This window comes from Miniopterus natalensis, chromosome 4 (assembly GCF_054644295.1).
Source record: "Miniopterus natalensis isolate mMinNat1 chromosome 4, mMinNat1.hap1, whole genome shotgun sequence".
NCBI classification, from domain to species: domain Eukaryota; kingdom Metazoa; phylum Chordata; class Mammalia; order Chiroptera; family Miniopteridae; genus Miniopterus; species Miniopterus natalensis.
In genome coordinates this window covers 20,897,069-20,910,887 of record NC_142084.1, presented here as the reverse complement: position 1 = coordinate 20,910,887, position 13,819 = coordinate 20,897,069, and the positions used below count along the sequence as shown (strand labels likewise).

General features: G+C 37.0%; 1 protein-coding gene and 1 pseudogene across 2 annotated transcripts in view; both read left to right on the top strand.

Annotated features, from left to right (window-relative positions):
• DDX46 (DEAD-box helicase 46) overlaps positions 1-13,819 on the top strand; it is a 48,593-nt gene that overhangs the window by 26,238 nt on the left and 8,536 nt on the right. Inside the window, exons 16-21 of one of the 2 annotated variants that reach the window (XM_016197541.2) lie at positions 3,526-3,719; positions 6,714-6,851; positions 7,169-7,318; positions 10,507-10,680; positions 12,244-12,462; positions 13,099-13,243. In XM_016197541.2, coding sequence (XP_016053027.1) covers positions 3,526-3,719; positions 6,714-6,851; positions 7,169-7,318; positions 10,507-10,680; positions 12,244-12,462; positions 13,099-13,243 — 1,020 coding nt within the window. Of the gene's footprint in view, positions 1-3,525; positions 3,720-6,713; positions 6,852-7,168; positions 7,319-10,506; positions 10,684-12,243; positions 12,463-13,098; positions 13,244-13,819 lie in introns of both variants that reach the window. The other variant, XM_016197540.2, reaches the window with a different exon arrangement.
• LOC107525385 (large ribosomal subunit protein eL38 pseudogene) lies at positions 5,571-6,244 on the top strand (annotated as a pseudogene).

Below are 13,819 nucleotides of genomic sequence, written 5' to 3'. Positions count from 1 at the left end.
GATTCATGTTAGAGCTTAATTGAAATTTTAAAGTAACATTTTAATTTCTTCGTACTATCAGTATTATTAAATATATTGCGATTTACATGTGGGAATTTTGTTTTTTAAACAGGATATCAACTTGGTCAGACCCATATTCCAAACTCAGTCTTTTTTGTAATGGGCAGCATTCTTTTTTTTTTAAATTTTTTTCAAATCCTCACCAGAGGATACTTTTTTTTCCATTGCTTTTCAGAGAGAGTGGAAGGGAGAGAGAGTGGAATGGGGGGAGAGGGAAAAAGAGAGAGGGAAGGAGGGAGAGAAACATCGATTGGTTGCCTCCTACACGGGCCCCGACCAGGGCTGGGGATCAAGCCTGTGACCGAGGTACGTGCCCTTGGCTGGAATCAAACTCGGGACCCTTCAGTCCGAGGGCTGACGCTCTAACCAATGAGCCAAACTGGCTAGGGCATTGGGCAGCATTTTTATGCATTATTGAGTATGGTTGCTCTTTTCTTTCTGGGGTTTATCCCCTCTTTTCTGATCCTGAGTTTGTCCTGAATTCTTGTTTCTTCTTGTCAGTAACACTATATTTCTACTCAGGCTTTAACTTCCGTACCTGGCTGCCCAGGCTTCCCCCAACCCCAAGTTTAAACTAAACTAAATAAAATCCTGTAAACTCAGCCAGTATCATTACATTCTTCTACATATCAACTCTTTTCCAGTTTCTGCCTCCTTTTAGTTACTCTCTGGTGCCTTCAGGTAGTTCTTTATATTTTGTCCAGAATTCATAGTTGATATTTGCAGGAGAGTTGGTCCAAAAAGAGCTTCTACATTAGTGGAAATTGTGTTTTTTACATAAGTGAGGAAATGTTTCCCATAAATCTCTGTACTACTTTTGTCTCTTGGGTCAGAATTGTATCACATGCTTATGCCGAAATCATTCATAGGCAGGGGAATGAATGATTAATGGTTCTTAAACGATTGCTCGATTGTCCTGGGACACCTGAGGATCTCTGACACTTTCAGGGGGTTTATGAAGTCAAGAGTATTTCCATAATAGCCCCACCATGTTATTTGCCTTTTTCATTCTCTCATGGGTGTATAGTGTAGTGTTCTAGTGGCTGCATGGCATGCTATATAGGAACAGATTGAGTACAGTAGATATAAGACTTCAACTATCTTCTGTTAAGCCAGACATTAAAGAAATTTGTGCCCTGGCCAGTGTGGCTCAGTTGGTTTAGTGATCCCATGTATTGAAGGGTCGCTGGTTCAATTCCTCATCTGGGCACATACCTAGGTTTCGGGTTTGATCCCTGGTTGGATGCATATGAGAGTTAGCTAGTCAATGTTTCTCTCCCTCTTCCTTCCTCTCTCTGTAAAATCAATAAAAACATTAAAAAAGAAAGAAAGAAATTTGCAAAATTATAAAACAATTCCATGCCTCTCAATAAATTATGTTACTGTTTTAAGTTATTTTTCACAAAAATGTTCTTTATTTTGACATACAATTGCTTTATTGTTCTTTTCAAAAGTTAATAAGTATTTTTCAATGTCCTCAGTTCTAGTTTCGAATGCATTAAATATTGATAGAAAAAAATAAATGTCGAGCTTTGGCACCAAAAGGTTGCTGGTTCAATTCCTAGTCAGGGCACATGCCCATGTTGTGGCCTTGATCGCAGGTAGAGGGTGTACAGGAGGCAGCCGATCGATGTTTCTCACATCTATGTTTCTCTCTCTCCCCCTCTCCCTTTCTTTCACTAAAAATCAATAAAAAAATTTTAAAAATACAGTGATAAAGACCAATAATCTAAATCTCTCTGGGTCTGGTCCTAGTTAATTAATTTTTAATCCTCATGTGAGGACATTTTCATTGATTTTTAGAGAGTGGGTGAGAGAGAGAAAGAGAGAAACATTGATTGGTTGCCTCCTGTACTTGCCCTGACCAGGGACTGAACCTGCAGCGTAGGTATGTGCCCTGACTGGGAATTGAACCCACAACCTTTTGGTGTATGGCATGTTGCTCCAGCCAACTGAGCCACACTGACCAGGGCTAGTCCTTATTAATTTTCAGAGTGCAGAGGTAGCTTGAACACAGAAAGTTTAAGAAGGGCTGGCTTAGCACTAATCATAATTCACCTCCTAAGACAGAATTAGGCTCATCCCTGGCTTGATACACATGACCATGTGTTGGATGGATGGATATGTGAGCAAAATTGGGATTATGTTTAAATAAGAAGAGGCTTAATGGTTGCTGGGCAGGCATCCCATATACTTTAATTAGCACATTATATTCACTTCCATGGAATAAAATATGCACAGTTGAGTTAGTATTCAAGATACCTCAGGCTAAAGTAAAAGTTTTGGTATCTTTCAATTATAAAGTTAAATTTATATTGATATCGATTCCATTAATTGTTTTAATGATATTTTTGGGTGCAGTGTTGGATCCTAGTTTCTTTGACATAAGATCCAAATACTTTCTTTAATTCAGTGTTTGGAGAGTACATTTAAAATTTTAGCCCTGGCTGGGTAGCTCAGTTGGTTAAAGTGTTGTCCCAATATGCCAAGGTTATAGGTTCGGTCCCTGATCGGCACATATAAGAGTAAACCAACGAATGCATAAATGAGTGGAACAACAAATTGATGTTTCTCTTTCTGTCTCTTTTCCTTTTGCTCTCTCTAAAATCAGTAAATAAATTTTAAAACTTTTAGGTAATATAAATTAATATTAGTAAATATGTAGATGCTAAATATTCTGTGTATGTTAAAATTAGATTTTGTATGAAATCTTAGAGTATCTCCTGCTGCAAAAATACAGTTTCAAGGTTTGAGAATTTATTCCATTCCCTTCTCTAATTTCTGGAGATGCCTGTGTAACTCATCATCAAATTATATGTGGCCTGGGCATCTTGTAAAAGAACATTTGACATTTTATGCTCTGCTTTGTTACTTAGTCTGTGGCTCTTTGGGTAACATGTTTAAGAGGTTCTATTAGGTAAGTTTTACCACTGCACCTCAAACTTTAAAGTGCATATGTAATTACCCAAATATCTTGTTAAAATGCAGAATCTGATTCAGTAATTTGGGGTAAGATCTGAGATTCTGCATTTCTAATAAGCTCCCATGTGATGCTGCTTCTGATCCTTGGACAAAACTGAGTAGCAAGGCTCTATAAAACCTACAGAAGGAGAAAGATCTACATCCTGTCAATGTAGTTTGAATGTACTTGTCTTCTATTGCTCCCTAAACAAGTTTATGGTAGTGATTCTGAGATTGGGCTTCTGTAGTTATAAGCCTCCTATATACAAGAAGGGGCAATGAAGAATAGATTTGGAAAATTCATAAATGAATTAATAGTAGTAGCCTTTGATCTTGCCATAAAATTGCCTTAATATTTTCTATATTGTAGTTGTTGGACTTGTGGTCCATGTAAGTTGGATTTGTTCTTTACTCCTTGTTTAACTTCTTTCTCTGAGTGTCAGAGGAAGTGGAAAGTTTAATTTGAACATGTTTTTACAACTCTTATGTGTAATTTACTTGCAGGTATTGATCAATATGACAGAGATAGCATCATAAATGATTTTAAGAATGGCACCTGCAAACTTCTTGTGGCCACTTCTGTTGCTGCCCGAGGTCTAGATGTGAAACATCTGATTCTTGTAGTAAATTACAGCTGCCCTAACCATTATGAAGATTATGTGCACAGAGCAGGACGGACTGGAAGAGCAGGCAACAAAGTAAACAAAATTTTAAAGTTGATTTTTTTTTTAATATTAAAATCTAAGTGTTTCTTTACTATTTTGAGTAATTGGAGTTATGGGGACATTTTAAAAAATCCTCAATCAGCCTGGCTGGCATAGATCAGCGGTTGAGCATCAACCTATGATCCAGGAGATCGAAGTCGTAGCTGATCAGTGACTCATCATTATGTTTCTCTCTCCCTTCTCTCTCTGAAATCAATAAAAATATATTTAAAACAAAAACAAAAAATCTCAATCAGCCCTGGCCAGTGTGGCTCGGTCGGGTATCATCAGTTGGCAGTTCAGTTCCCAGTCAGGGTACATGCCTGGGTTTCCGGCTTGATCCCCGGTAAGGGGAATGCAGGAGGCAGCCGATTGATGTTCCGCTGTCACATTGATGCTTCTCTTCTCCCTTCTCTCTCTCAAAATCAATTAAAAAATTTTTTTTAAAAAGAAAAAAATCCTCAATCATCAAAGTGTGAGGAATAGTTGAGGTGTTCATCATTTATATACATATGTATGTCTAAGTACTGTTAAAATTATACATGTCTACTTATTTTGAAAATTACCAGTAGCAAGCTGTTCTATGTAGTTAGGTGATTAACCATTTGTGTCCTCTTTTAGGATTTTTTTATCTGCCTAAAGATTTCTATATACATCCATGTATATAGTTCAGAATCTTTCATTGCTTTTTTCTTTTTAATATATATTTTTATTGATTTCAGAGAGGAGAAGGGAGAGGGAGAGAGAGATAGAAACATCAGTGATGAGAGAGGCATTGATCAGCCACTTCTTGCATGCCCCCTGCTGGGGATCTAGCCCAAAATCCAGCCATGTGCCCTGACCAGGAATTGAACCTCAGTCTCCTGGATCATAGGTCGATGCTCAACTACTGAGTCACACTGGCTGGGCCTTTCATTGCTTTTTTTAAAAAAATGTGGGATCATAAAATATACTCATACCCACACTTATCACCCATGTTGTTGTCTCCCCCACCAGTACACATACATATCACTTGTTTGACTCATGTATTCCACTAAATATATAGGTCTACTTCACTCTTTTTGTTTGTTTGTTTTTCTTTCATTGTTTTCTTTTCCTTTTTTTGTTTTTCTTTTTTTAAAAATTCATTGTTTTTGAAGGAGCAGAATATTTTACTATTGGAAACATTGATGATGGTATGGTTGATATTCCAACCCTAATCATTTCTGCATACTGAAGCAATAATAATGTTGATAGCAATAGGTTAAATACGGGGATGGGCAAAAGTAGGTTTATTGATGATAGTAAAGAACTCTGTGCCAAAGTGTGCTTGAGTATAGTAAGTAGACTACAAGAATGTGTAAATAATGAAGGCTGGCAATTTGGGCACTTATGTGATTGCACAACTTCTCTTTGAGGTGGATAATACTATCTCATTGAATAGATGAGAAAAGTTTAGGCACATAGAAGTTAAGTTACTTTCGCAAGGTTACACATCTAATAGATGGCATTTATTCTTTTAACCTGAGTTATTCTGTGGATTTGGGAAACCATTTGTGTAAAGGGCCAGGTAGTAGAAATTGTAGCCTTTTGACTGTCTTTTGACACACTTTTCTTTTTTTTTTAATATATCTTTATTGATTTCAGAGAGAGGAAAGGAGAGGGAGAGAGAGAGATAGAAACATCACTGATGAGAGTCATTGATCGGCTGCCTCCTGCATGCCCCTGCTTGGGGATCGAGCCTGCAACCAGGGCATGTGCCCTGACTGGGAATCGAACCCTGATCTCCTGGATCCTAGATCGATGCTCAACTGCTGAGCCATGCCCGGCCAGGCTCTTTTGACACTCTTGAGGGCAGTATGTGGGGAATAGGGGGGTAATTTGAGGTGCCGGCCATACGCTGTCCATTATTTGTAGTCATGCCTCTCAAAATTAAAGAAATCAAGAACTTCCTGCTTACAGCCAGGAATCAAGATCAAGAAAAATGAGGATAATGTGAAGTTTAAAGTTTGATGCAGCAGATAACTTTATACCTTGGTCATCACAAAGAGAAGGCAAAGAAACTGAAGCAGTCCCTGCCCCCAGGATTGGCAGTGAAGGAGCTGAAATGAACCAGATATGCTAATCTGAATTGTATTAAAATGTTAAAAATTCTTAAAAAAAAAAAAAAATTGTATCATTTGGGGCCACATATGGTCTCTGTCACGTACGTGTGTGTTTGTGTATATACATGTGTACATAATCTTAAAAACATAATACCATTCTTAGCTCATGGGCAGTAGAGAAATAGACCATGAGCCAAATCTGGTGATTAGATATTCCTGAAATAAAATATTAAACCATGTTTTAAAATTTAAACAGTTCACTGGCAGGGACAAAGTATTTTGTAAAGATGGCAATCTGTGGTTTGCTATTTCTGTACTTTAACTTTATAGTCTTTCTCTTGCCTGAACCAAAAAGCTGCTAGGACATGTGGAGTCTTAGGCTTTAGAGAATCCCAGGGAGGTAATTATTGCTGACTTTTATTTTTATAAGATGGTTACAAAAATAAATTTTAAAAACTGCTTGTTTTTGTATATAAGAACATTATTGGCCTTAAAATTATGTGGGAAGTTACATTCTAGGAAGCTGATACGGGTTAGCTGGGGTAGAGTGGTGCAGTAGTGGAGAAAGGGAATGTAAGGAAAAAAGGGAAGGAAAATACTATATTAAAGAAAATATGTATGAAAATGCAATTGTGCATTTATGTAAAATCACATGTATTTCTATTTATGCATAAGAAATTAGAAATTTTCTGGTTTTGCTCATTTTATTTTTAGATATTAAACTTAGATATTTCACTTTGAATCATTAAACAACTTAGTAGGACTTTTTAATGGTTTTTAAACTTTAGTGATGGAGTTAGTCTTAGAGGGTTTATTGGGTGGTTTAGATTTTATCTTTATTTGTGATCCAAGTAGGATTCATCTTGTTAGTTTCTAATAGTTTCACTTTGTCACCATGCCTTAGGGTTACGCATATACTTTTATCACAGAAGATCAAGCTCGCTATGCTGGTGACATTATTAAAGCTCTTGAATTGTCGGGGACTGCAGTGCCTGCAGATCTAGAGAAACTTTGGAGTGATTTCAAAGATCAACAGAAAGCTGTGAGTTTTTTAACTCCCATTTTTATGCAAATCATTGTGTTCTAAACTTTGAATATTTAATACGGTACTTGTAAATCTTGAAAGGATTATTTTCATTTATCTCTTTAGAGGGGAAAAGAAGAGTGAAAATAAAATCCTTTTGCTTTAACTTAGTATTTTGAGTAGTTTACCTAAGGATCTTATTTTTCTCTCTCAGGCTAGATGAAATGTTTTTGTTAAATTGTGGTCCTGCACCTTAAAAGATATTAAATTGCTGTAAATTCCTGAACATTAAAGTTTTTAACTATGAAATTAACTTTTTTTTTCTTCCTTGAAAGGAAGGGAAAATAATTAAAAAGAGTAGTGGGTTCTCTGGTAAGGGATTCAAGTTTGATGAAACAGAACAAGCTTTGGCTAATGAGAGGAAGAAGTTACAAAAAGCAGCTCTTGGTCTGCAAGATTCAGATGATGAGGATGCTGCAGTTGATGTAAGTATTGTTCTAAGTCTCATTCTTGCCCATTGAAACAGTTTTTCCTTTCATACTTGTTGAGATAGCTAATTACTGGAAACCTTGGATTGTACCCTTCCCAACCCTTTCTTATGTTGTACGTATATCCACATGTGCTTGTATTTATGTATTTTCATAAAAATGAGATCATACTGCTTTGTGATCTTTTTTGCAATAACAGTCTTATGTTGAAATCCTTGCATTTTAGTACATTCACTGTAACATTCTTCTTTTTTTATCCTCACTGAGGATATGTTTTTATTAATTTTCAGAGAGAGAGGAAAAGAAAGGGAGAGAGAGAAACATTGATGGGTTGCCTCTTGCATGCACTGACTGGGGATTGAACTCAAAACCTAGGTGTGTGCCCTGACTGGGAATCAAACCCACAACCTTTTGGTGTACGGGTTGATGATCCAAGCAACTGAACTACCCAGCCAGGGCTCTCTCACATTATTCTTTTTTTTTTTTTTTTTTTTAAATCCTCAACATGGTATTTTCTCCATTGATTTTTAGAGGGAGTGGAAGGGAGGGAGGAGGGAGGTGGAGAAAGAAACATTGATGTGAGAGAGAGGCATTGATTAGTTGCATCCTGCACAAGCCCCAACCAGGGCTGGGAGTCTAACCTGCAAATGAGGTACATGCCCTTGACTGGGAATCCAACCCAAGACCTGTCTGAGGGCTGATGCTCTAACCACTGAGCAAACTGGCCGGGGCATACATTATTCTTGATGGCTATATAATATTCTATTAGATGGCTATTGTACTGTTTAATGAGTCAAACCCGTATTTTGAATATATGGGTTGTTTCTGTATATTATTTGGAATATACTGTACTGTTATAAACTATAGTGCTCATCCTTGCACATTCATCAGATTCAGTCCTGAGGATGAGTATAAAAGGAATTGCTAATCCAATAAGTATCCAGTTTGGTCTTAAAGCATTGTCAGATTGTCCACCAACATCACTCACTGTAGTGGTTTGTCAGAGTGCCCAGCTCCCCATGTTTAGCAACATTGGTACTAATATTGTTCTTTTAAAATTTAATTGTTATAGAACGTCCTTATTAATAATAGTCAACATTTACTGAGTGCTACTAAGTGCCATGAACTATGCCAAGTGCTATACAGAGATTATTTTGTTTACTTCTTTGTAATAGCCATATGAAGTAGGTTCCCGTTTTATAATTGGAGTATTCAATTCCAAGAGTATTCCCATTTTATAATTGAGGATACTGAGGTGTAAACAAATAATAACCTTTTCAAGTTTATATTAGCTATTATGGGAATGAGTTGGGGCCTCTATGCATTCTACTTTAAAGTCTATGTTCTTAGCTTATGGAATTATTTGTGACCCAGTGAGTGGAGATCATGAGGACTTAACAGGTTTAAGGTTTCACAGAGGATTCTTTGGAACCCTAACTCCCCAGGACCTTGAGCTTTAGAAGATGATTTTTTTAAATAGGTTTTTCAGACTGCTATGTTATGTTTCACTCATAAAGGGAATGAAGGGATATCTGAGAAAAATGTTTTCATTATAAAAGAATTTTGGAAAATCTGCCTAGTATATACCACTAGTAGTGGCATTAAAATATCAAAGGATGTGATAAGTCCTTAATTAAAGAAACTTGTTTAGCCCTGGCTGGTTTTGCTCAGTGGTTAGAGTGTCCGCCCACGGACTGAAAGGTCCCAGGTTTGATTCCAGCCAAGGGCACGCGTACCTCGGTTGCAGGCTCGATTCCCGGCATGTGCTGGAAGCAACCAATCCTCTCTCTCTCTGTCCCTCCCCCACCCCCCTCTCTGAAAAGCAATGGAAAAAATATTCTCAGGTGAGGATTTAAAAAAAAAAAAAGCTTGTTTAACTTTGCTTAACCCAGAAATTCTCCGACATATTTGATCTCTGATCATTTAACGTTTTTTGATGTACCCTGTTAAACCTTAGCTTAGAACACAGTTATGGAAATGAGGAATTCATTCTGTTCTTGTCATTTGAGGAAATTGAGGCCCAGAAAAGTATTTAGTCCACGACCACACTGACTGTTAAGCACAGCTAGTACCAGAACTCAGGTCTCCTGTTAACCCCAGGCCACTTATTTATAGTTTATCAGACTGGCTTAAAATTCAGTTAAGTCAGTGTTTTAGTTATCTGTCATGGTGTAACAAATATATCCAGAAGTTAGTAGGTTAACACAATAAACATTTATTATCTCACAGTTCCTGAGGGTCTGGAAATCAGGAGCAGTTTATCCAGGTAGTTCTGGCTTAGGGTCTTAGGAGGTTGCAGTCAAGCTGTTGTCCCAGGCTGCAGTGGTGTGGACCATCTTCCAAGATGGCTCACTTTGATTGGCAGAATGCTTCCATTCTTTATGACTCTGCCTGTGTGTCCTCACAGTGTGGCAGAGGCGTTTTCTTGGAGCAGGTGATCCTAGAAAGAGCAAAGAGGAAGTGAAAGTAGTTTATTAGGTAGCTGTGGCAAACCTGAGAATTACACAGTTGCAGTAGGAATCTTGTGATTCTGGAGAGCGGAGTCTTTCAGCGTGCTTTTGCTTTGATGGGAAAACCGACTTTCATTTCTTTCCTTTCTTAGCTCAAAGGAATAAAGCAGTAAAGCTATCTTTTCTGATTCTGTCACCCAGTTTTTAAAGCAAATCCAGTTGCATTTTAGGAGTCTGAAAGAATTTTGGGAGCCTTATATTAGGAACATGGTTGTACCATTCCCCCTGAGAATCATTGACTCTTTTTTTTAATTATCCACTGGCCTTTAGTTACTCCCTTCTTCCAGCCTGTTTCATTGCAGTATAATTTGGCTTTAAGGCTTGAGCACTGGTGCATCTTAGATGCATCATGTTGGCTGCTCTGTGTTCACAACACACTCCTTATTTGCTGAACTGGGATGTATCTTCTGGACCACTCAGGAGTCTGCATAAGTGCTTCATATAGCATTATATCTGTTTTCTATTTTTTTCACCATAGACTACTGATTTTTTAAAATGAAAAGTGTTGCCATTAACCAATAGCTGTATATTTTCCTGTTGATCTGTGTGGTTGAATTAATATAGGTAAAACTGATTCTAGACTTCTGGTAGAAATATTTTTTAGTTTCTATAGATATACCTAAGTTGGTATTTTTAATCCAATTTTTGCTAACCTTTCTATTTTGTTTTGTTTAGATTGATGAGCAAATTGAAAGCATGTTTAATTCAAAGAAGAGAGTGAAGGATATGGCTGCTCCTGGAACATCTAGTGTTCCTGCTCCAACTGCAGGAAATGCTGAGAAATTAGAAATTGCGAAGAGATTGGCTCTTAGAATCAATGCTCAGAAGAATTTGGGCATTGAGTCTCAGGTATTAAGTAATTTGTTCCTAGATTTAGTCAAAACTTTCTATAAGTTCTTTGATTTAAATGCTTTTTAGGAATTATGTCGGCACAAGTGAACAACAGGTCCACTAGACATTGAGTTAGTGAGAATTTAACATTCTGAATACAGAATTCTTTGATTAATGCATTTGGATGATTTCTCTAATGTGTGGTTAACTGAGGTCTTAATGCCAATTCTGGAAGGCCTAACTATTAAGCATGATAGCCATGGAGAATTTTATAAAGTACTATTCTGATTGATCTTACCAGAATCTTAAAGAAATAACACTCTTTTTCTCTCTTGATCTACTTTTATTGGGTGTATTTTGAGGCATACAAACAATTCCTTGGAAGTACAAACACCCAGTTAATTACATAACTGAAACTAACATGAGTTTAAACAGTAGAAAAATGTGTTAAATGTTTCACATGCTACCTTTGTTTAGAGTTTGGGGACCTGCATGCCCTCTGTCTAGTAGGCTATATAGGTTTAGGTCTGTAGCACCTAAGCTGGAATGACCAAGCCAGAGACTAGTGGACTGATTGAGTGAGGCAGCCACAACCAGGCTCTGGTCTCTGAATCTGTTTAGCCAGTGAGGTATCATGAAATGTTTACTGTCCCCAAGCCTGTGCCACTTCTGAAAACAGGGATGCAGTATCTAAATTTTCCGGGATTTTTACTGCTAGTAACTCCTTATTAGAGAAATCAAATAGCTGTAACTTTTCACTGTTGTTGGAAAATGTTGACGTATGAGTCATATACTACCCACAGAAGAATTCTGTTCATATTAGGCATATAATAAAATTAAGTTCAAATTAAAAAACTAAAACGTCTTGAGTAAGTCATGTACCATAATTGATTAAATATTGGATTGGACCATGGGGACCCTAGGAGGAACTCAGTGGTGGTAGTACACAAAGATTCTAATTCAGAGGAAATTCCTGGGAACCCCAAAACATGTAAACGATTTTAGAAATGTACTATGTTTAATATCAAGAGTTACCTAATTATCTATGACCTAGTAGAACTTTAAAAAGTTTTTATGATTTATTTCTACTGATGCAATATTTTGTACCTTTACTTTTTTTTTTTTTTTTGGATTTTAGAAAGAGGAAGGGAGGGAAAGAGAGAGAGAAGAAGAGAGAAAGAAACATCTATGTGAGAGAGAAACATCTATCTGTTGCCTCCTGCATGGGTCCCTACTGGGGATTGAACCTGCAACCTGGATATGTGTCCTTACTGGGAATCGAACCTGCCACCTTTTTGATGTATGGGACGACGCTCCAACAAACTGAGCCCCACTGGCCAGGGCTATGATCCAGTAGAACTTTTAATATAGAGTTGAATGTTCTTTAGTTTTCTCATCAAAGTAAGGGAGATATGTTAAACTATCAGTAAAAAATATATACTGCTAAATTATACCATATGGTAGGACTTTATACTAGAAAGATGCTTTTAGTTAGTGGCTTTCCAGAGAATAATTGGTGGGATCCCTGATCTTGTCTCTGCCCTCATTTGAGATTTGACTGTAGGTCTTCTTTAACTGCAGGATGTGATGCAACAGGCCACCAATGCAATTCTCAGAGGTGGCACCATTCTGGCTCCCACTGTGTCTGCAAAAACCATTGCAGAGCAACTTGCTGAAAAGATCAATGCCAAGCTCAATTATGTGCCTTTGGAGAAACAAGAAGAGGAGAGACAGGATGGTGGACAGAATGAATCTTTTAAGAGATATGAGGAAGAATTAGAGATCAATGACTTCCCACAGGCAAGTAACAGGCTTAAACATTTTATTGTGGAGTAGGAACTTTTGCTTCTCAGGAGTGAAAATCCCTTCTTTAAAATCCATGAACATTTAATTTTATTTATTTATTTTTACTTAAATTTTTTAAAATTACAGTTTACATTCAGGTGTACAGCATAGTGGTTAGAAAATCATAGACTTTACAAAGTGCCATGAACATTTTTTTTTAATATGTCTTTATTGATTTCAGAGAGAGGAGGAGAGAGAGAGAAACATTAACAATGAGAGAGTCACTGATCAGCTGCCTCTTGCATGCCTCATACTGGGTATTGAGCCCACAACCTAGGCACGTTCCTTGACCGGGAATCGAACTGCGATCTCCTGGATCATAGGTCAATGCTCAACCCCTAAGCCGCGCCGGCTGGGCGCCATGAACATTTTAATAGCTACTTTTTATCTAGATGGGGGAGACAACAATAGAAATTTCATTTTAATGAATATGTTCTAGGTATGTTGGGATTTAAATGAATTTATAATGAAGGTGTTAATTTTAATCTTAAAATTGACCATAATATGATTTAGACAACCTGTTCTTTGTCAAATGCACTCAGCTTTTAAATCCTGTTATGAAGTGATTTCCCCTCACCCTTTCTTTTATAGACTGCTAGGTGGAAAGTTACATCTAAGGAAGCTCTGCAGAGAATCAGTGAGTATTCTGAAGCTGCAATTACAATCAGAGGAACATACTTCCCACCTGGCAAGGAACCCAAGGAAGGAGAGCGGAAAATTTACTTGGCAATTGAAAGTATGTACTGTTGGTTCTGTTTCAAGGTTGATGTAGATGTAATAGAATGTGAAGTCAGTTCTAGAAAATAGGGAATACCTATAAAAAATGGTTTGTATGTTCTTTGAGGTCTTTATTTAGAAGTTCAGTATACATACAAAGGTGAATGCTCTGTGTTTGAGACTCTCAGTTTTGACAATTCAGTCAAATTTGAAAATCACTTTGAAAGAAAAGGACTTTTCTTTTAAGGATTAATCTATTTATACTTCTGTTGCATAGAACATTCTGGTCCAAGTTTAGGTTAGAAAGTAAATCAACTATATTAATAGTCTATTTAATGAATGTTTAAGCAAATACTGCCTCTGAAATTATGCCCGTAAAAGTTCATGCAGACCTTTAAAAAAATAACAAAAGGACAATTAATACCATAACTCAAAGGATGTAAGTAATGCATTAACTGAGAGTGATCTGGTTTGCTTTTTAACATTATTTCATGCATTAATGTGTGAATTCAAGATAGTTTTCATTTTGATTTATTTTCCTAATGTGTTATTCTGCTGCATGGTAGGACAATCTGCCTCCCTTTATTTTTATTTA